The 24,444-nt window shown below is 46.2% G+C and overlaps 1 protein-coding gene across 2 annotated transcripts; it reads right to left on the bottom strand.

The window, feature by feature from the left end:
- Nucleotides 1-206: 206 nt before the first annotated feature.
- On the bottom strand, nt 207-23,648 carry LOC135388687 (zinc transporter ZIP1-like). 2 transcript variants are annotated; one of them, XM_064618399.1, is made up of 3 exons: nt 23,306-23,648; nt 4,680-5,118; nt 207-3,872 (listed from the first exon to the last, which is right to left on the bottom strand). In XM_064618399.1, exons 2-3 carry the CDS (start codon nt 5,039-5,041, stop codon nt 3,206-3,208), a joined length of 1,029 nt encoding a protein of 342 aa, XP_064474469.1. In that variant the 5' UTR covers nt 5,042-5,118; nt 23,306-23,648; the 3' UTR covers nt 207-3,205. The 2 variants fall into 2 exon arrangements, with proteins under 2 accessions (XP_064474469.1, XP_064474470.1); XM_064618400.1 differs by lacking the exon at nt 23,306-23,648 and adding an exon at nt 6,422-6,589.
- Nucleotides 23,649-24,444: the final 796 nt, after the last annotated feature.

Genomic DNA, 24,444 nt, shown 5'->3' with positions numbered 1-24,444 from the left:
GACGTCAGGGAAATTTCCCATCCATATACCTTTAACATTACAAGCATTCTTCTTGCCGTTCTGTGTGCATATTCGGTGTACCTACACTCTTCAACTGCTGTCAGACTGGTATACCAGCCGTAACGATACATGCAGGTCCTATGCTGTTTAAGACCATTACGTTATGCAGCAGCAAGCAAGTTTCCAGATATTTTCACAACACAAACTGCAGAGCTTAAAAAGTTTATTACAAAAATAAGAGTTGTAATGCAGGGGACTGCGTCAATAATACATACGTATGTGCCTGCAATAATTCGGAAATTACAGATCCCTACCCATTCATAACAGCGCGCATACTCAGGGGTTTTGTGTAACTTGAACAGTTTTTTTTTTAAACTTGTGCATTACAGTATACGGGATGAAACCAACGGGCTTCGGTTTGTAGTCGTCATTGCTCCAGCAGGAATATATTTTTGTACCGCCCCTAATTAATTAAATTGAGATTAACTATGTACTCCTTTAAATATCAAGCCAGTAATCAATATCAAGAAAAAATATGCAAGCGTATGGAAGAGCGGCTTCAGAAACCCCGGATTGAGGTGTTTACAGTCAAGTGCATCTCATGTGATGTTTGTTTCTCACTCAAGGTACGTATATCAGTGTATCTCGTTTATTGAGAGTGCGCTTGAGGCTGCTAGTACAGCGGTGTACTGAAATTTCCACGTTGTCAATTTGTCATGTGGTAGTTTTCAAATTTTGCGCGCTTTCTTTCCTTTGTTTCTGTTCTGAACCTTGAAGCAAGACGCAGAGTTGTACACGTTACTCGAAAAGAGTAATTGATTACAATTACTGTTACTACTGCGCGAAAAGTAATTCTTTACCGTTACAAATTACTTCATCAAAAATGTAATACGTTACCGATTAATAATGTAACGCGTTACTTTTCCCGTTACTTTTAAATTGTGGGCCATTGCAAAGCCAACAAGCTTGCAGCGAACGCAACCATGCAGCTCTTGTTGCAATTTCTAATATGAGACGCCAACATACATGATAAGTGAAATTCACAAATACATTTGAAAGCAATATACAAAACACATACACGCGTTTATTACAGATTTATATACAAATTTTAAACAACATCGAAACATTCGCTTCGTTTTGTAACTATTGGTATGTTCAGCCAGCACAATTTGTCAATACAGTCACCTATTTTACCGTTGCCCCAGTAGGTCGCGGTTGTAAGGGATTATCATATTACTGTGGCGTGCATGGAACACGTGTGCGCTATATAGAGACGGCCGTAACAGTGACCTCTGCGTCATTGCTTCAGTCGACCTCGTGGCGGAACAGAAGAATAGGTTGGCTTGCTGAAAAGGGTTGCCATTGTTGACAGAAGGTTAAAACAGTAATCGATTACCGAAAATTGGAATCAGGTTACTTGGAAAATTACTTGCTCACAAAACTAATCGATTACGTTAAAAAAATTACTGAAAAAAGTAATTGATTACTAGTAACGCAATTACTAGTAACGCGTTACGTACAACTCTGAGCAAGAGCATAGCAAGATGTACTTTACTGCAAACAACTGATTCAAGGGTTTCTGAAATCGCTCTACGACTTGCGGTTTTTCTCGACGGTAAAATCAATATAAACAGTGCCTAATTAATATCGTTACACTAATTAATTTGGCGCACCACACAAAATATACCTATACTTGGGCAAGACGACTGCCGGCAAAATTACTTTGGTATCACTCTCGTGGATACACCATTTAATAAAGATGGGTACTGAAGATATTAGAGAGCGTTAGCAGACCGTTGATAAGGTGGCTTGCGTCGAACCGTATCAACCGGAACCAATCAGTGGATAAGATTCTGAGTCACGCACGACTGCGATTGGTTCCGATAGGCACGATAACCTTATCAACGGTATACTAAAACTCACTATTAACGGACCGCTTGAATGAATCGTTAAACGTTACGACCTCGCTATAACTCGTTACCATTGGCAGAGATCGCGCCAGTGTTCCGTTAACGAAAGGAGCAGCTCACGCGTCACGTAAATACGTGTCACGTGTCTAAGTCCCCAGGTTTGATAGATGGTGGCTTATGTTTTGCTTATACAGGGTGTTTTTTCTTTTAATGGAGACACATTTTTAATGAAAAAAAAAAAACTATAGGGCTATAGCCACGCTGTTTCACTTCTATCATCTCTATAGGCCGGCGGACTTTCTTGGCCATATGTTGCTCAACCGTCAAATGACAAATTACCTAAAAATCGTTAATTAACTTTTAATTATAAAGGCTACGAAGCTGTCCCATTGAGAACATCTGTTCCTTCCGGTGACCTGATATCGGAGCCGTTTTCAGAACAAAAATCCGTTCGGTAGATCGTCCGCAAAAAATTCGTGAGGGACCACAATTTTTTTTCCATATTTTGTTCATTGCGCATCTTCGGAGACGCGTCTTACGCGGAGCCCTTATAGTTTTTTTTATTGAAAATGTTTCAATTTCCGTTTCTATTTGCTTCTTTCTATTTCTATTCCATTCCATTATTAAAAATGTGTCTCCATTAAAAAAAACACCTTGTATATATCTAAAATATCCAGCAAGAAATGAACGATACATCAGCTATATGTGTCCCTGCATGTACAAACGTCCGACAAAATTTCGCATCAATAATTTGAAACTGCACACCATTATCGCTATATGCTGCACGTCACATTTTTCTGTTCTCGGAGAACTGTCGGGTAGCATACAACTGTGTGCTGGTCTATGCATGTACAAAGAGGTAAAATCTTCATGACAGTCTGTACCACATTGAGCTCGGGCAATATGAATGGAGTTAAAAAATGTCAAATGTCTTGTTCTGTGATATACTTGCACGAAGTCACATGAAACGTACGGTTGCGGAACAGAAGCCATGTTCTCTGCACGACAGTTTCCGGGCTATTCGGTGTCTCACACGGGCGAGGGTGATGTCTTCCATATCGGCAGAGCTCAGCGGTCACTGGAAAATTCTAGCTTAAAGGGGAATGCGAGGTAAAAGCTACAGGAAAAGAATACACTGATTCCTCATGTCGCCCACCGACTACCCAATGTCAAAGCTCGCTGAGGGCAACAACATAACCCAGAGACCGTGGCCATTCCCGTCTCGCCTCTATGCTATTTGACTAGGTCGCTGTTCACAGTTGTTCGTTTTTGGACAGTGTCCATAGAGTGTCGAGTCAAGCATGCGCACTATGAGTGTCCCCTTCATGGTCATGATCACTCGGCAAAACGATTACCATAACAAGCATCACTGAGAACCCCAGCACCACAGCGAGTAGCTGAAGTAGTCCACTGATCATAGACTTCCGCTGCCGCTGCAGAACCTCGAAGAACGTGACGTATATTAAAGTCCCCGAGGCGATTCCATTTAAAGCTGTAACGGCGAGGCCTTCAAAGTTACTGCTCGTTACAACGCCAATCAGCGCTCCTAGCGGCGACATGATAGAAAATATACCCATATAGAAAAAAATAACTTTTCGCCTCACGTCACCCGCACTCAAGTCAAAGCCTACGACGAAGGCAATGACGAATTTATGCAGAGAGATGGCGAGAAACATGATCCAAGTGTCCTTGTTAGTCGACTGTACACCCAAGGACAATCCCTCGAATAGAGAGTGGAAGGACAGTGCCGCTACGATAAGCAGACCAGAAAGGGTGACTTGACTCAGTGCAGGCTTTTCTTTGGTGGTGATTTCCGTGGGCGACGTTGCTGTGCCCTTGTCGACGTTGGCCAATGGTGGTGGTGGTAAATGATGGGTGATCTGTTTGTCGTTCTTGGTGGACGCTGAATGTGGTGGTAGATGTATGTGGACCCTGTTGCCTGCCATTTCTTGATCCGTTTCGCTAAAAGGTCGAAATATCGAAATTAGCCGTTTTGCACGTTTGTTCTTCCCTTGTCTTAGGGCCAAACTCAGAGATGTGCTACCTATGTCATAGCAAATCACTTTACGGGCGGATATCAATGCTCGTGAAACAAAGGGCGTTTCGTAGTGGTTCCTTGATGGAGTGAGTGATTCCTCTAGCGGCCGTCTCGATGCACCTGTTGTTCCGGGATACCGTCACTTATTACCGTTCTGTATCTTCAGCAAATCACATTAACGTTTTACTATACGACGTCCTCCAAGTAATGCTACAGTTTGGGGGAATTTACTTAGCGAAAAACACGAGAGAACATCAATCAAACTGACGTCCAACATATGTGTTTATGCTGGCATCTGTGTATTGCCTTATTTATGTACTTGGGCAAAAGCCGTCTTCGGACGGCATTGCTGTCCACTGTCTTCAGCCCTTTCCCGGTTTCCCCGTCTCACTTGTTTCCTTGTGCTGTCGCGCAGGCTAACGATGTGATGATTATCCTTTCGATACCCTATCCATAGATGTGGTAACTTGGGGACTAACCCAGAGTGAGTGGGTCCACTAGTATCGTGTTCGTTAACTGACCCTATAAGGTTACGGTTTCGAACGCCAACAAGAACTTCAGCTACTTAGTGGCAATGGTGCATGATGCTTAGACAAGTCGTCGTCCGAGAGGGACGTTAGACAGAGGGTGCCGTGTGCAGAGATATCAGTGCGCGTTAAAAGCTCTCTTGAGCAAAATTGATCCACGGGCTCACGGAGGACTATACAGTGCTACATGAAAAGGAATCTTACCTGCAAGCAATGACAGCAGGTGAATGTGCATGGCCGTGGTCCATGACATGATGGGTGTGCTTAAGACAGGTGTGCACCAATTCTTCCACGAGATATACGGCAAAGAACCCGAAACACACAACGCCTTCAGCTACTGGGAACGTTGTCGCCAACTCTTCAAATCCTTCACGGACCTCAGGGAGGAGATGGAGGAAGGACGTCGCGAACAATACACCACCGCCGAGGCATATGAGAAAGGAGAGCACTCTAGGTCCAATGGACGACCTCTGAAGAAGACGAACTAGGCAAATGGGAATGGTGCCCAGAGTGAAGGTACCAAAAAGGAGGAGCAGCGGTGCGATGACTTGTGCTGAGAGCACCATCTTGACTGATGTCGAGATTTATGTCGCGAAATGTCTGTGATGACAGTGTTGATCTCCTAAGGACACGGAAGCAAGTTCTGAAAGTACAGAATGGAAAAGTATGTAATTTAAAGTTACACTGAAATGCATAATGCGAAGGGATATTGTCACAAAAGCATCCTGGTGCACGTCACCTAGGAAATACGAAGATACGACACGATTCGAAAGATGTGCTGCTTCTTACTAGAAATCTTCCAGACATAAACCTTTTTTATGTGACTTTGTTCTTTTGTTTCACTGTGTATCGACAAAAAATCATCAGAGTACAGTGCTGGACAAACACCATATGTGTTGTGCTGTTACGCAACTGCTCACAAAAACGCCCCATGGATGCTGCTCGACCATCTTCAAAAACGTAAACGGCGACACATTCTGTTCTTCAAGACGAGCTACCGCTGGCCGAGCTCACAGAACGGCCACACAAAACAGACGAGCGCACTGGACAGGGTTCATGAAGCATAGCTGCTCCACCACTTCTGCCAAAAGTTTCTGACGCATATGAAACTTTGCTTTTGACATCGATGTACTCGTGTTGATTTCATGGAGGACTGCGTTTGCTTTGTTTCATGCACACGTACACGTACACATATGAACTCCAGATGTTTCGACGCCAACTTGAGTTCCTTGACCATAGACCATTCATCCTGTACAAAGTATTTGGCCCATGGAGCTCTCCTGCGCATCAGTGCTGGGCTCTTGGCTCCTTTTTTACTTTCGCGCAAGCCACTGGACTCCTCGAAGAGCTCTAAACAGACCTGAGACCTGTCGTCGCTTTGCGTTCACCATAATTCATCCTCTCATATTAACCTCTGTGAAGTGGGGTATAGGGTCCTGTGCCTACCACGGGAAAACATCCCATGTCAACATCACTTCTCCTTCATTTATTGTTGTTGTTGTTTTTCGCACGGGACGTGCCAAAGCTATGATACTTTTCCCCTGAAACACGCGCCTTCATTTGCAACAGCACCGTTTGCCTTTCATGACATAAAGCCCAACAAAAAGATGAAAAGGAAAAGCTAGACTTGAACCACTGTTGCATCTACGGAACTGCCATATACTAAAGTATTCAATTGCGCCGAATTCCACTAGCCGAATTCAAGGAAGTATAACTGAGCTTGCTTCCACTGTTTGCCTGTGTGCAGCGTATACGCGGGTACTGTTTTTATCGCTGGAATTAAAATATGACAGCATGGGGGGAAAAATACTTGGTTAAATGTTTGACAGGCATTCGGGTCTTTGCCACTCCCCTAAAGATCAGTGAGAAAGTGAAACAAGTCTTTGCACATTTAGTGCGGGCTTTCAAATACACATTTAAAAAAAAATGTCAAACTGTAAACTTACGGAATAACGAAGATCGCCCGGTGAATGTCACATTGAGTCGCGATTAGTGGCTTTCACAGCCGAACGACGCACGGGAAACTATGCAACACATGCGGATGTACCGATATTACGCCTACAGCACCCTGCATTGCCCAACAGCCCCGTTATAATGCAGTCTGTTGTTTATCGAGGGAGAGGGAGAAATCGCAAGGATAGCAGGGATTTCGCGAACAGCACAGAAAGTTAAGTTGCAAAACGCTGTATCGAGTGTACTTTTTCGTTGTGCAACACGAAGACGTCACCCTGCTTTCCAGACGAAGTCGTTTCGTGCCCGTGTATATACTAGCATCACATCAGACACATAATATCTTTAGTACCACATCCTCTTGATGATCACTTTTCCGTAGCGCGTATTTATCTCTGGGGAAACTGACCGACGACGGACCTCGGCATCTCGTGCAATGTCCATGCAAGCATCATGCCCTCAGCTGCATCTCGATTACGACCAAGGTGTACGGTGTGCGCGCGACCAGAAGGTGCACGGACGTTTTGAATATATTGCCTATAGTAAGACGACGAATTGGTTGATTTGACATATATGTCGAAGCAACACGATACAGATCAGCACGGACACGAACAGCGTTACTGTCGCGTTGTATATATTCGTCTCAATCCTCGTCTCTTTCGATTTGCTTCGATATGTTTCAAGCACGGTTTCCCCGCTACCACCACTTGTGAAGCAGAATACATTGCAATAGCTGAAGCTATAAAGGAAGAAAAATGCTTGAAAACGTTCCTTGAAGAACTAGATTTCAAGAAGTATAGTGGGAAAGCCACGGAAATTAAGATTGACCACCAGTCAGCCATGAGGCTGGCGGAGCACACTGTCAATTACCAAAGGTAAAAAACACATGGGGTTGAAGTACCCGTTTGCAAGGCATGCAGTGACAAACAGACAGCCGAGACTGGGAGGTGACACGGGTTCGAATCCTGTCACTGGCTGTGCTGTCTGAGGTTCTCCCTGCGTTTTCCGAAAACTTTCCAGACGAATGTCGGCACAGTTCCCCCTAAAGTCGGCCCAGGACGTACACTAACCCCCCACACCTCCCTGCTGTCCTCTCTCCACCTGTCCACGTCTGTACGCCGCTCATAGCCATAGTTGTTTCGTGGCGCTGACATTGAATTAAAAAAAGAGAGCACAGTTTCCAGTCTCGTCTTGTATCACGCGAACCAGTGATGGGGGTATTTGAATTACCAAGTACTCAAGTAGTACTATAAGAACATTTCTGAGGGCCTGTACTTTACTTTGGGCTAATTTCAACTTGTTTACTTTGTACTGTACTTAAAATGATTTTCTTGTCAGGTACCCAACAGGGAATGAACAGACAGTAGAGTGGAAAATATCTATATGTAGTTTTTGTGTCTTGACGGGGTACCTTGAAGAAGAAAATCCGTTGTTGGCAAGCTGGTAACATTGAAAAGTCATAAAAACTACTTCTTTTATGTTGTTCAACAGCTAAAAGTCGGGGACGCAAAGATATACACATGAACTATGCACTGCGATATTCGGGTTTGCCTTTTCTGTGCTATTGGCGGTTGATAATCATTGTGTTGCACAACGTGTGAATGGTTCCTTAAAAAAAAGAAAAGGAGGAAAACAGAAAAGAAAAGGAAGAAAAACGCGAAGAAAAGAGAAAAAAGCAAGAAGCTGATGGGCAAATATGCTTTCGTTTTTCATCTTTACGCTTTACCTTCGTGACGTTTATATAGATTATTTTTTGAAAATAACAAAATAAAGAAATTAAGTTTTGCATCGCGCTTCATATTATTTGTTGAGATTTAAACAACCCGTGATATTTCAGAACCCAGAGTGGGCTACTCGCAAATCTCTGGTATTGGTTTTCCTGTCTCAAAGTATGCCTCATGCATATTATACCCATACATTATTGCGCAATATGCAGATGGATAAGTCTGGGCATAATAATACGTCGCACTAACGCAGCTGACTGCCTGTGCACTGCTTGTGACTGCCTGTGCATGACAAACCGGTAAACTACCAGGCACTCATAATTATAGCATTTGCAAGAAGAGCTTGCTAAAGTTTTGCTAGAAAATCCAAACGTAATTACTTTCTTATTTACTGCGAAAACCACACAGCGAAGCCTGAAGCGACGAACCTATATATATATAGAACAAATAGGTTAATATATCAGACGGCTACGAAGTTGAATAAAAGTGAAATAATAAGACTTGGACTACAGATTACAGGAACGTTAACAAAAACTAATTTATTTAATGGGCAATTTAACACATAGATAAAAAAAAGAAGAATGGTCGACGTTTCGACAGTGGCACTGTCTTCGTCAGGACAATTTTTTTTAAATCTATCAAATTTTTTTTATCTATGTGTTAAATTGCCCATTAAATAAATTAGTTTTTGTTAACGTTCCTGTAATCTGTAGTCCAAGTCTTATTATTTCACTTTTATATATATATATATATATATATATAAAGAGGGGGGAAAGCCATTAAAAAAATAAGTAAATGATGCTAGACGTGTTTGAAATTCAAACTTACAGATTAAAATGGCTTCTATGGCTGCACGTAGAGAAACAGATACTCATTGAACGATGCGACAGCACCAGAGGACACGCGTTTCGCCGTGTTTGCGGCTCGTCGGCCCTAAGTAGCTGCGCATCGTTCGGGATTGGCAAACCAGGGGTCACTCAGCGAGCGATATACACCTGGGAGGGTGAGTGAGCACTCCTCAATACCACAGTGCAAGCCAGTGCATTATAAAAAGGGGGAAAAAGCCATTAAAATGATGGTAGTACTTTATTGGTACTTTATTTTAAGCAATAAGTGCTTTGCCCATCACTGACGCGAACATAGCTTCCTTTATGAGAAACAGGGGCGTATTGAGAGCAAGGTTAAGGGGAATAGGGTACATAGCCTTGTCGAGTAGATTTGGGCAGCACTTTCTTCCGAGCTACCACGTTTTGCTCTTAGTGTGAACAGATAAATTAAATTATAGAAAAGAAAGTTGGAGAAAATTGCCACAAAACGACATCAAAATCAGAGGAAGTTAGCAGCTGTAACTTCAGGAAATGACTTGCGTAAGTAGCTATAACGATGTCAAGAAACTAGAAAAAAAAGCGATATAAGCGGCAATTCGATAAAACAGGATGTTTCACAAAAACAGCGAGAGGAGCAATGGAAGCACACGGAAAAACCCTGGGAGCGTCTTAAAAGCAAGCAAACGAACCTTTATGGCGAGCACCTTGACAGCATTTTATGGTATACCGAAACAGAGAGAGGAAGAAAAGAAAAAAGGCGTAACTGAGCTGGGTTTTCTGATACGAGCTCTCGCTGGCTAAGCGGAGTCGGCTGACAGCAGGGGCGGATCCAGGGAAGATCCTCGGGGGGGGGGGGGGGGGGGCACTAAAAAAAAGAGAGAGAAGACGGGGGGGGGGGTCGCCATGTAAGACGGCGAGCTGCTGCGCTTTCATTTCACACCAGAACTTTATATATGATCTACATGTTGCGAAGCTTAGCAAGCTGTAGAGGAACGCGACCATGCGGCGTGTTCGGAAAACGGAGCGTGCGGCAGGAACATCTGCCGGAATGGAGGGTAGAGGTATGTCTCGGGAGGGGGGGGGGGGGCCGGGCCCCCAGGGCCCACCCCCTGGATCCGCCCCTGGCAGACAGTACACTTCGAATAATCGGGTTCCAAGCGTGTTCATTAAGGTCGGGACAACATGAGAATTTGAATGAAACGATAATTCGAAAAAAAAAAAAAGCGACCACGTTATAACTTATAATGCAAGCGATAGTAAGCAATAGCAAGTAGCGCGGGGCCAGTGAGCCCTGCTCATATCCCAAATCACGTTACTTCCTCTATGTGGCACAACTCACACGCTACATACAAAAAGCAGTTTCGAGAAATCTCTGCTGTAATTTTACATCTAGTCTGCTCAGGACATACAAACAATGCTCAAATTAAGATCGTTTCAGATAGAGTCTAGTTCTATGGGTACTTTGCGTGTTAAAGCCCTGTGTGAGAAAAGCTGAAATGTTAGTCTATGAAACGAATTCCAAAACGAACAGATGTTGTGATTGTGCATGAACTTCCATCTTTCGAAATTAAAAAAACTATGTTCAATTAACCTTATGTTAAATTAAAAAAACTTTCGAAACTTTATGTTCATCGGAAAGCTTGTAACTTATAATGTTCAAATGTGCAAAACACTCCGTTGTTTCGCCGTATTTTTTAAAGGATCGAATTTCAAAGATTGCATGTCCAGTGATCTGGTGAGAAACCGTCAGTCTGGCAACTGTTTCATCACCGCGTCATCTGTCAAGGACGCGTGTAATACGCGGAATAGCACTTGCAAATCCGGCGAAACCGAAAACAGTTGTGTGCAGCTGCGACCTGCGAGGCAACGTCAGTATTAACATCTACGCCGACGACATATGCCTGTGGACCTCCGGCACGCGCCGTGACGCGATTCAGCGTCGCCTGCAAGGAGCCCTTGATGATGTTGTCCAGTATCTTTCCGACCGGGGACTGTCTGTTTCATCATCCAAGACGGTCGCCATGGCGTTTACGCCCCGATCACTCCACCAGTTCCCGCTACGGGTTGCAGGTTTGCCGGTGGAGCTCGTGCCACACCACAAGTATCTGGGCATTACCATCGACTGGGGCCTCACCTGGTCCAAACATATCAAAGCTCTGTCCTCCCAGCTGTCTGTCCTCGTCAATGTCCTGCGACGGATCTCTGGAACATCATGGGGCCCTACCTGCACCAACCTTAAGCTCGTCCACACCTCCCTGGTGACCGGAACCCTGAGGTACAGCCTCCCAGTCCTCCACGCCGTAAGCAAAGCCAATGAACGCGAGCTCCTCAACATCCAGGCCCGCAGCCTGCGTGTCTGCCTGGGTGTTCCCAAAACGACAGACACATACCTGGTCCTAGCAGGTGGCAAGTAGACTCCAGCACACATTCTACGCGACCTGGAAACCCTCCGCGCCTACTCACGATACCTTACTCGTCATCCCGCACACCACTTGCGGGACATCGACCATGACTGCCCTGCGTCGGCATTCGGTGCCGCTGTCCGGCGACTGAAGGTGTCGGTCCCATCAACTGCGTCTACTTCGCCTTACACCCCACGAATGTGGTCGATGGTCACACCCACCGTGTACACACATATTCCTGGCATCACGAGCAAAAACGACCATGCCCCGCCTGTCCTGCGGTACCTCGTGCTGGAGCACCTGGACGCCCTACACAGCCAGCGACTGCAAATATATACCGACGGCTCCGTCTCCGCGGGCGTCTCCACAGCAGCACTGTTCCTCCCTTCCGAAAACATCGAACAAGCTTTCAAGCTTTCCCACGAAACGTCGTCCACCGAAGCGGAGCTTGTAGCCATTCACGAAGCACTGAAGCTTGTATACTCTCGTCCTCTTGGAAGCTGGACAGTCCTCACAGACAGCAAGTCGGCGCTGGAGGCACTGTCTTCGCCTCGCACGCAAGTTGTTTCTGATATCCGCTCACTGATCCTGATTGTGCACAACCTCCTCGTCACCTCCGGCCACTCCGTGTGGTTTCAGTGGGTGCCAAGCCACATTGGCTTGCCGGGAAACACACGTGCCGACACAGCAGCGAAGCGCGCTCATGGCGCAGCTGAGTGCAACACTGTCATCCCGTTATCACTATCCGTCTGCCGCATACACATCCGCCGGCACCTTTCCTTCGGCACTCGCCTTTTCATGGGAAACACTTTCGCAGCCAACACCTTCCTCCACCGCATTGACCCGAAGATGGCCTTCAATGTGTCGCTACGGCTGTCTCGAAAGGAAGAGTCGGCTCTCCATCGTCTTCGCCTGAATGTTGCCCGTACTCCATCGTTCCTGTTCAAGATCAAGCAGCGTCCCTCTTCGGCGTGCCCCTCCTGCTCCACCGACGCCGACACCCATCATTTACTGATTGACCTGCCCAAGATATGCCGCTCCTCGGAACGCACTCACGCACCGCCTATCTGCCCTGGGGCACAGAGACCTCTCTTTGGCCACCATACTGGGCCCTGTAGGGCAGAAGCAATGGGCTGTTACCAGAGCGCTATTATGCTTCCTAGGTGACTCTGGGCTCCTGGACTGCCTCTGAGCGATCGTGTACTCATGCCCCCCTGCTGCCCATGTGCCGTTTTCGTCTTTCTTCTTTTCTGTTTCTGTTTTTTCTTTCTTTTTTTCTTTTTTTACAAGGAATAGCAAGTCGACTTCTGCCTGGCTGACCTTTTCTTTTTACCTGCCTCTTTTTTTTTCGTAATAAACATACTACCCCCCCCCCCCCCTGTTTCTACGTTGACAGCGCCGTACACCAGGCACCTGTGGGTCTTTCGAATAGCGACACAGCAGCGACAGGCAAGTTATGTGATTACTTTTACCAACCTTTAGTTTCCGCTTCGCGCGAGCAATGTGACCGCCATCGCCACTATGGTGCCCACGATAGCGGCGCAGACACGGCAACACAGATGGCGCGGCGGTGCAGCTGAATATTTTATAAACTCAGAACTGTTCAGAATACTTAGAAACCAACGTTATTTTTAAAATGACGTTGAACTGTAACACCAACTAAGCATGAGCTTTTTTTTTTGTACAAATTATAACTTACGTTGTACCAGTCGCCCAATCCCTAGTCCCGCAACCTAAGTTGCTCTTTTTTTTTTTTCGTTTGTTGGCAGCACCGCCCAGGTTCCGACAATCTTCAAAATACTTGTGCTTAAAAAATACGCCGATTGAGAAGTGACGCTCTCCGTGTGTTATCAAGCAATAATGTCGGACACAACGACTGGCAAAAAAATGGGGGTTAATTTTCACTCTTCGGCCTCTTTAACATGCAAGTCTCGATAAATCACAATTCACTGCAAGCACGGGAGTGCCTGCACTGTTGCCGGCCGCGTGTTGCTTGTAGGAGCACTACTCAATTGGAGTTGCTGCTGTGTGCCGCAAGCTGCGTGATATAGGCGAAGCAAAAGTGCGCAAGCCGCGTACGTACTGCATTACATTGCTGGGTAGGTGACTAATATATGTCGTAATAATATGACAAAAAAAACGAAAAAATCAAAAAACAAAGCACGTTCACAAGCTGTTCACATCATTACCACCGCTACCACTACAAAGCACGTTCTGCAGAGCATGAGACAAAGTGTCAAATTTCCGCACATTTTGGTGACGAGGCTCTGGTTATCGTGTGGGTTGTATCTTTTGACTATTCTGTTTAATTTTTGTTTCGGAGATTTCCGGCGCACGTCCAGAGAATCCCAGGTGGTCGGAATTATCCGCAGTCCTACCCTGCGGCACGTGCAACATGTCTCCATACTATAGGGAGACCAGCCTTACGTGTAACGTCACGGCACCATTATTGTTTGTTTATTTTTCTTTCATCCTGTTTCTTATTCGTTATTATAACTTTTTTATAGGCAAAAGCTTCGCTCAACAAGTTACAAAATGTTTTGAAATTGCCTTGTGTTTCGGTACCAACCGCCGGGTTTCTCTACATCAGTGCTTACGGTGAGAGGTAAACACCTGCAGACTCGTGCAGGTGTAGCTTGGCATAAACGCGCACGTTGCAGCGAGCGGAGCTCCGCGTGTTTTGCGGCGAATCTGCGCATACAGGCGTCCGTATGTGCACATCCGCAAAGCGTGTTGTTCATGGCTACACTATACATGATGTGCAGTTCTGCAGACTGTGTGGGAGGTGGTCCTGCGTTTCATTGCGTGCGGGCGCGGGCGGGCGTTGGTTACCGTGGCAACAGACGCGTGCGGGACCTTCCACGCGAGGAGTTTGCCGACGCACAAACCAACCCGCAAGCGGAAAACAAGTCATAAGGTCGCGTGCAAGGCATGCGCCTTGAGGCCATCTTCGTTTCGAAAGCGGGAACCTAACGCAAGGAACTCATTGGCTGAGACTTGCGATGACCGCATGTACGTTATGTGAACAGCCCAGTGGAATGCCTGTGTCGCACGTATACGCACGACAGCGTCTACGCGCATTAAAACACAATAATGTGAAGCTGGCTTCAAGCTTGGTTCACACCTCTGCGTTACATTGCGTGCGGACGCGAATGAGCGTTGGTTACCGTGGTAACAGACACGTGCGAGATCTTCCACAGTAGAACGGAAGGAGTTCGCCAGCGCTGAACTTTTTCCGACGCACCCACCGGCCCACAAGCGGAGAAACAATCCGCGCGTGTTGGTGCGCTTCTCCTCCCAGCATATACTGAAATACAAATTGTTGGAGTACCTTTCGTTAAGTGTAGCAGCGCATATCACGTTTACCACGGTGACAACGTCTTTGCAATTAACCTGTGCGTCTGCGGACGACGTCAGCGTATACCCGCTAACGTTCCTGCAACCCTATCGTGGCAAATATCGTGTTTTTAACTCAAGGTTCACCCTATAATGTGATTACTTGATAAATAAAGTAGTAAACCCAAAAATTCTCCCCATTTGCTTACGTCATGTCATCGAGGGTCACGTGTCCTAGATGCCGCCACAAAATAACGCGTGCTTGGTCCTTTCTTTTTACATCTACCAGATGCCCCAGGGATACAGGAAGCAAGACAGTTTTCGATGTCATGTTGTGGACGTACACGTAACGTCGGATAGACGTCGCGGACATATGCGACGGGTGCGACCTTGGTGGGACGTACCTGGGATATTTCTGGTGTACTGGGCAGTCGATACTTCAACGAGAGTGATTATCAATAACCGCCGAGCGTTTTTGTCGTACGTCAACGATGAAACAACAGCAGCAGATATTCCCCCGCTCAGTCGGCATGGCGATGCAGCTGCCACACACGTACACGCACGTCCCCACCAGTTGTCACGTCCTGATGGCGTCGTTGAAGACCTTCATGGTGCGACAGCACAGTAGCAGTACCACACCAGGGAAAGGCACAGGACGCACTCGCTGCTCATAAAACTCACAGTAGCAGAAAGGAAACAATGGCGACGCTATTGTGGAGCAAGATATTATCCACTGAACCAACTGTGCGGTGGAAACGGTCAGACAGGCTGCGCATTCTCGGGAACACTGTGGTATGGCTGTACAACACACAGTTAGATTCGTGCCGCACCACTCGTTCTTCCCATGGTGTCAGCGGTCCAAAAAAAATCGAGGCCGTGTCGTTGACAGCCTTCGAATCCGCCGTTTCGGACATTACGCAGCAGGAGGACGCCCACTTCGTAGATAGGTTAATTTGCCCTTCGAAAATACCTTGTTTCAATGTGACAGCTATCTGGAATGTTTAGTTAAAATGTATCAGTGAAACTCTTCCATCTATAGAGTCCAACAATGTATGCCGATGTAAAGTATTCCGAGCGTCTCCGAAGCGGTAGCAGACGCTCCGGTCTGCGCGGTGGTCCTCACCTCGATCATGTGATCCTAGGTCCAATGAGAAGCGTACCTATACCACTCATGTCACATAGTGACGCGCGTGGCGGCGCTCATCACGTGTCTACCGTGAAGGCGAAGGAGGATGTTTCGCGCGTGGCTGGCGTGGCTCTGCGGACGAAACCACGCGGACGATGCGCCTCAGCTTGAATTGCACTACCTTGACTCCAGCACAAAAGGAACGCGATGCTCTGCGTCGTTTGCCATTTCGCTCATAAGTAGGGAGTGACTTTTTCGGGTTAAATGCCTTTCTCAGATTCGGGAGGGCAAAATCAGGCGCTATCTTTAAATCTGTAATTCGGGGAGAAATCGGGCGATAATTATGCCTTCGGGTGTTATCGGGTGTGTTTGTTTCCCCCTTATCTATAGTGCCACTACGGACTAAATCTCGTGCCTTCAGAATATTACCAAAGTTATGTTACTGATATATTCTTGTCTCGCCTTACATTCCTGCAAAATATGTTGGCTCTATGTGACGCGAAAGTTAGAGAAAATTGTTTTTTTTTTATTTTTAAGAACTGTGACGTCATGTTAGGCTCCGACGGAGCGCCCGGCTCTCATCTGGCGACGTTGTTGCCCTTCGCGTCTATCGGGGGGCTCACATTTTGCACTCCGCTAGCGGGGCCCCACATCACATATCCTCCGACCGCTCCGACCTTCGAGAAAACACAAGGAGGTGTAAGACACCTCCCATTTCTCCCCTCTTTCAATCAGCATCACGTGACTTCACCACGTGACCCTCCCCGGACCCCGGCGTCGTTGCAAGGAGACGAGCGCTTTCTCCAGAACATGACATCACTGCAATTTGTGGACAAGCCATGACGTCACCTGCTCGTCGCGTCATCGAAACTTGTGGAGGTCAACAGATCTTCAAAAATTGATAGCAATGCACAACGCTTGCAAACAGGATTTAAATTTCGCGTATAAAATCCTTGAGGTACATCCTTTCCATTGACTAAATTAGATCCCCAACGCCGTTTCCTGCTTGTTTTTCTTTCTGTTTTTATTGTGGGTGACATACTAGCGCTAATCCCCGAAGGCATAAGCAGTGCTGACCAGAGGTCGGCGTTTGTCCTCACGAGCCTCGCCCTCACCTCAATTTTCTGGGATAAAAATTTTCCTCACGTCAAAAATTTTTTAAAAATTTTCCTCACCCCACCTCAAATTTTTTTCGAAATTTTCCTCACCTCAAAAAATTTTCGAACATTTTCGCTCACCTCACCTCAATTTATTAAAAATTTTCCTCACCTCAAATTTTCTTTTAATTTTCCTCAACTCACCTTGCCTTACCTCTTTTGGTTGCAAAATTTTCCTCACCTCACCTCAATTTTTTAAAGCTATTTGTGTATTCGATGTGACGTTCACAGGGATTGAAGAATGTTCATCATTAAAGTCGCGTTGGCCTTGAGTGACTGTCAATGTAAATGCGTATACCTCAAGCGTGAGTGCATACAGGGTGCGGCACGAAACGTGTCATTTGACCATTATAAGAAAACGGCTTAACGGAGAAATATGGGTAAACAACTTTCTTCTGGACATTCAGTTTGCCACCAAATAAAACTAGTTTCATCAATTTGCTATTGAAATAAATTGAACTTTCGAAATTGAACTCGTGAAATTGCTTAGTCAATGTAACGTTTTTTTTCTTTGTTTTTTTCTGACATATTTTGCCTAATTAATCACAGAAAACGCTTCGTGGGACGATTGTTAGACCCGTAAAAGTTGCGCGAAAATTGAGGTTTAGTTGCGGGTATGGGAACGACGCACAAAGTCGAGCGTCAGATCAGCGGCGAGAGAGGAGGACAGTACCCGCCCAGCCAGCAGGTGAGAGACAGAGGCTGCGAAAAGAAGGAAAGATGTCCCGTGTACGCGCGGAAAAAGTTTTCATAAAGTGCGCGTTCATAAAGTTTTCCTCACCTCACCTCAATTTTTTTAAATATTTTCCTCGCTTCACCTCAAAAACTTTTTGAAAATTTTCCTCACCTCACCTCAGACATGACCAGAAGAATTGGCCCTCACCTCACCTCAAATATCGTGAGGTGAGGAAACCCTCACCCTCGCACGCCCTCGTGAGGGTACCCACCTCTGGTGCTGACACACATGGGTGTATTTCTGGGAACGTATGCGAGGCATTTTTACATGTGTTACACGTGGCGACCTCAGTTCGTCTTCAGTGGAAACATCACTTGAGGTTTTTCACTGTAACTGGAATTCGGGGAGACATCGGATTTAACCCGAATTGGTCGGAGGTCAGTTCGTGGGGGGGGGGGGGGGGGGACAACAGGTTACATAGTATATTTTGCCGGATAAATATAAAAGGCAAATCACAAAAAGGTATTTGGATTGATCTGACCCTGCATTCCAAGTCTAGTGCACTGTAATTCCAAGTTGCACTGTAAAGGGGTTAATAGACGCAAAGGGAATGGGCACTGCGAATACAGAAACTCATCCGGTAGCCGTCTCCGCCCGTGAGGCAGAGCTGGAGAGATGACGTGCCCGCGAGAGAACAAATGGATATGGCCGTAGCTCTCGCTCTTGTCACGTCAGAGCTTGATGTATGCGTGTGTTCAAAGGTTTCTATCTCGCCAAGACCGACACGTAGAAAAATAAATATTTTTTCCTGAATACTCTGGCTTGCAGCATAACGGGTGCGTGATGTTATAAACCGCATATATCAAAGTGTCACAACCACTTTGATGTATGGTTATACTCGGGGACAATGCAAAGGTTGATGCGAGGATGCAGACACAAGACCTCAAGGAAGTTGAATCAACGGCGTGTTGCACAGCGTGCATAATCACACTTCGTCGACGCTTTGGTGTAGCACGCAGTGCTAAACAGTTCCTATTTGGCAAATTGACGCTTTTTCGTTTTTTCGGTAAGAGAGAGAGAGAAATACATGATGACGATGATATGGGGATGACTTCCGCTCATTTTCGGTAAATTGACGCAGTGAGTGCGGGAATCAGAGCTATCTTATCAAAAATAAGGGCACCCGACGGCTTGTAACCCTTTCGCCCCTCGTGTGGCGTGTCAATGTAACCTCCTTTCTTCGCAACTTTGCGCTAAAACTTCGAGCCGTCAAAAAAGAGGCGGAGCCAAGGGCTCATCTCCATGGATTTTCGGCGAATTTATTTTGGGCAATTGCCATTGCATTACGAGTGGGATTATGTGCTATACTGAGTAAAATGACCACGGGGAACCCATTTCCGCAAAGAAAACGTTAGGTTGCCTGGGGAAATTTCGGAGTTCAATTCAAGAAATTAACTTTCAGTCAACTGAAATGAAATAAAAATGTTACCAATATGTGGCAAAAGTTATTGGCAGAAGAAAATCCCTTGACACCATGTCTCTCCGGGGCCTACGTTTTTTACTATAAATTTCTATCATGGTTGTGGGACCACCCTGTAGAGACGAGCACTGAGGCGCCTAAAACGCAGGAAAATTTGCAAATGGAGTGACTTTGAGAATTTTTAGGAAATTATCTGTCACAGATGCGACCGTAGAAAGTACGCGGCCAACTAACGACAACCTATATATTCTGTGACAAAAATATTTTCCTCCTGCGCCTCATGGCCCCAGAGATACAACGTCCAAACGTTGATGAAAATACCACTGCGCAAAATTGCCGTTTCACGTAATTATTTTTTACGCAAACTCCCCAAATAATTTTCAATTTATTTTTGTCCTGGAATGCTTTCCATAAGCTAGGCTTCAACGTATATTGCGTATTAAAAAAACCGGGAGGTCCTCGGGACCAACCTGCCTGATCTCACGTGGAATCACCCAGTATACTTTTACAAGGCAGCAGTCCTGACAGAACCAGACATACTAGAACTGACCAGATTACCAGAACATTACATATCAGAACTAGACTAGGCATACCAGAACTGACACGTTAAACGTCTAGGGTTTCTGTACACGACAGGGGGGTAGGGTATGTGCCCTTTCAGCAGTACAAGAATGGCTTTTATGTGCAAAAAACCAAACAAAAACAATCAAGCTGAAGATAAGAAGACTAAAATTAGGCGGATAAGAACTATATGCACTTGTGCAACCAACGGCAGCGCATCGTTGAGGCCGCCGAGAGCCGCCAAAGATGATGGCGGCGGCACTGCGCAGCTCGCGCATGCGTCGTGCGTCCACCTGAAATAGGCCCATTGGGGATAGGCCTGTACGGCTGGCCAGAGGGCGCGAGTGCGCATTGCTTTCAGAGACGCCTGTGGCAGTTTTGTGCAACTCTGCTAAGTACACGGTGTGCTGTTTGGCATAGCCACACAGTACTTCATACGGCTGGGATATGTTTCGGCTCTCTTACTCGTTCTCTGAAGTGCGCGGGATTGACGTTTTTTCTAGTTTTTTTCTCTAGTGAACATGTGGATAGTGAATGGCGAACTTGCGAGTAGAGCACCTGAGAAGTAGTTTTTGGGGGTGGGGTGGGGTGAGAATTTTGTTAGGAGTAGCAGAACAAATCGGGAGACGTGTTCAATTTCTCCTTGTTTTTTTTTTTTTTTTTACAGACAAACAAACAAACAAAACGTTTTTTTTTTCTCTCCAGCAAATGTCAAGAAAGGGACGCTACTCGTCAAGCAATACGCAACATAGGAAGGGTTTTGTAATGTGAATGTGCATGATGCAGCGGGATTAGCGGCATGATAGCAGTCTTGCCCCGCTGGTGGTTTTATAGGCTTAGCGCCGTATAGGCAATAGGAAATGTTAAAAGAGCCGCGGTTTTTCCTTTTTTGGAATTGTCCATTAATTATTGAATGAATTAAACAAAAGCAAGGCTATGAGATGAAATTCTAGAGCATTATTCATCCTCTGATATGCGATTTGGCTCTGAGGGTCCCGCATAATTCATTTTATCAGCACTACAAACCCGGGAGTTTATCTTGGCGGACCCTGTATATGTCACAAGTCAGTATGTTCTCAATGTTTTATTTCACGTCTCTCAGCACCCCACTTCCATGGAAGTTTAGCAGGCCTTGGTAACATTTGCAGAGGAGTAGGACATTTAACATAGCTACGATTTTATGATCGGTGCCTGGAGGTTGACAAGGGCCCCACACACTTTCATTACTTTACCCATGTGGGGAATTAGGGCAAGCGGTACGCCGTTGTTCAAGACATTATACAGTTTCAACCTCTGAATTACACGCTCTACATGGATTCTTACTTGTGTTATGACAAGTGTAGAGTTCATGTCCTCTACAGAAAGCTGACCTCCCCCAGTGTTGAATGGTGGCATCAGGAGAACAGCTCCCTGTTCCTCCATTATAGTTTTTATCGCTGGGAAACCCTTGTCGCTCATTACCAGGCAGAACATGTGTGAGAAAACCAGACTGCCTTGTTATGGGGGAATCTGAGTGCCGTCCCCCATAGGGCTCAGAAACAAACGCAATCGTGCCATTGGGAATGATACCCACAAGCAACTTAAGAGTGTATCCCCCCTTATAGTGAGAATAAAGGTACTAATGTTGTTCCTACGAACGCTTGTGGCACGAACGGTAGTGATTAAGCGAAAAACTTGAACCAACACGTGCGACTGTAGCCGAAGCGAATACGAGTGTACTTAGCAGAGTTGCAAGACTGGCCCACCAGGGGAGAAAAGCAGCGCTGCCGTCGCCCCCCGAAACTCCAGCCGAGCATGCCTATAGGAGGAGCGGCCGAATCATTACCGCTTTTTCAGAATCCCGAACAGCCGAGTAGCAGACGACAACGGAGTAGAAGACAACATTTCTCTAGACCAATCAGCGAGCGTTCTCCTTATTCGCTGCGAGATCGACCTATAGGGGACGACACTGTCACCATTCTAGTGTGGATAACACGTGGGCCGGTGTTCGGATTTGATGGTTCTTTCCCGTAATTCCTGTGTATATATTCACCGGAAGATCACTTGTGCCGCGATGGTACGATACTATTCGGTTCCACCTACGGTACTGAACGCTGCATAAACGTGTAAAAGCAGACGAAGCGTCCACACTGCGATAGTTCTCCGTTCTCCGCAGCGCGCGAGACACCGTTCGATCTCGGAACGAATAGCGTCAGCGCGAGGTTTCAGGGTTACAGGCAGATCACAGGATGGTACAGCTCTTCACCACCGTTGCGCACGGTCGCTTTTTGCGGCGTACTTTAAATTCAATTTCTGCGATAATTATGACTCTGTAATGTGAATTACTTCGCATGGTGCATCTTACTGGCCTACTTAACAGTTTTATAGGAAGAAAACAGGGTGTTAAAAATGACTTCTGTGCTACTTTAAATCTGTCACTGGCACGCTATTTGTTCCACACACCCCGCCATGAAACGTCCCCAAATAGTAGAGCGCCAGTCAGAAAAGAGAAGTCCGCAGGTAGAAGGATTGTATGAGTCGTGTCTCGAGGTCCATAAAGCAGGTAATGGGCCGCTGTCTGGCAGCTGCGTGCGCTCTCCGCGGAACAGCAGTAAACTGCAATGGCAGTGTTATCTGTCCACGCATATAAGATCCCATTGAGATGTCTATAGGCAGACGCCATTTTCACCATTATTACTGAGGTGCCTAGCGTGTGTAGTTATCGGGTTTATATTGCTGAGACGCCGCAGATAGATATGAAAGAGAAAAATTAAAAAGCTCCTACGCACTGGTGCTTCAGTTGAGAGTTCAGGAATGGCTGGCACGTTAGCCATTCTTGAACTCTTCCTAGTGTAATCTCTACGACCTTGTCAGTGCCAAGTGGTGGCCGCAACATCAATTGTACAACATGCTCTCATGTGTATTGAGTAATTATTTTGAGCCACAGATACAAAGTATTTCGAAATATATACCCCCACATACCCCATACTCCATTTTAGTAAAACACTTGCGTTTTTGAGTGCACGGGTTCACGTACACTAGTCTTGTATGCGCACACAATAGGAAAGGTGTGCCTACGATGTAGAAGCATTGTTGCACGATGACCATCTTCGTACAACATGCAGCAAAGCTTGTGCAACATTTAATCTCATAACAGCACGTACTCCCACAACGCAGTACCGTGCATTCTACTCAACAGTCAGCAAGCTCCGATAAGAACGGGACGATTTGGCAGCAAATTTGCGCACGCGCAATAACCGCGAAGCAACTACCAGATCAAACCTACAACATGTGCATATGTAACGCACTCTAATGCCCTTGTCACATGAGTGCGATAGCACTCCACCCATCATCCGCACGAAACTGATAAAAAAATGCCATGGGAGCGCGCGGAAATACACGCGAAGCGATACTGGCACGAGCCGAGCGGGCACAACATGGCGGCGTTTGCACACGGCCCAGCGTCTCGTCCGCAAAATGGGGATAAAATCGTCTTGACCGCTCTCTCCGCATACGCGGCGTTGCGCTGACGCTATGCAGCGAAACAAGCTGCGCTTCGAAGCAACGTGGCGGATTCCTTCGGAACATTGTGGCATTGCCGTGACTACTTACCTGCGGGTGGACGTGGAACGACGGCGACGAGCCCTCCTTTCTTTGCTGCAGTTCGGCTCGGTGTCTCTTGGATACTAACCGGTTGCTCGTCTGATCTTTGATGTGTTCTCAAGTGCTCTCTACTCGGCGTAAATGGCTGCGCGCCTTTTGTGCGTTATCGCTCAAGTCGCCCGAAATAATCAAGGCGCCTGTTATAGACGATCATTAAATGATCTGTGACCACGTTTGCAAAATTGGTTGTGTTTCTCGGATTTGCCAATTCTTCTGTCGGTATCGTAATCACTAGCATATTGCGATACGATAACTAGCAAGCATGGCGCTGTAGGGCAAGAGGGCTTATCGCGTCTGGTATATGCGGGTGACTCAGTTTTGGGACTGTTCCACTCGGCGTGGTTCGGGTGGCTTGGGAGTGATTCATGTTGATGAGGTGACCGTGCTTTGGAAAAACTAGGTTCTTTCAAGTGACCTTGCCCGTGTTTAGGTACCAGAAACGTGGCGCACCGACAACGACCACGAGTGTTGTAATATACTCAGGTACTGCAGTGGTTGCTGCACAATAAAGCGAAGATACCACGGAAAAATAGAGAGTTTTAGTACATCGTACGCTTACGCCTTTGCGTACGTAAGGGATAGCGTTGATGGTTCTGCGCACGCCCATTACAGAAAGAGAGCTTCGGGCAGTGCGCAGAACCACCGACGCTATCTGTTACGTACGCTATTGCCTTTCTGCGTTAGTTCACTTTTTGAATACCTGGTAATCCAGTTGTGTTACTTGTGCTCTCTTGCGTAGAGTTATATTTGAAAAAAGATCCTGTGCGTTGGATATGCAATATCATTGGTTGTGGTGCGAGTACTTCATTATTTATTTAATTGGGTACATATATCTGGTACGAAAATCGCAAGGCATTGCTTCTACTCGACAGCACACCGTGAAGTTATGCTGGCATTATAAACAAAAACTTTTAACTATAAATGCCGCAGTGTGCTGGGCAGATTGACACAGCACGCAGCAAAATAACAGACGATTCGAGGAGTGCGCTACTGTACAGTGTGGTTCACCACCAACAATAACAATAAATGATGACGATGAAATTGGGTGTTTCACCGCGGTGGTGCGGTACCCTACCCCATTGCACGTG

The sequence above is a fragment of the Ornithodoros turicata genome, chromosome 3 (genome assembly GCF_037126465.1).
Source record: "Ornithodoros turicata isolate Travis chromosome 3, ASM3712646v1, whole genome shotgun sequence".
NCBI lineage: Eukaryota > Metazoa > Arthropoda > Arachnida > Ixodida > Argasidae > Ornithodoros > Ornithodoros turicata.
The sequence above is the reverse complement of the archived record's forward strand: the minus strand, read 5'-3'. Positions and strand labels throughout refer to the sequence as shown.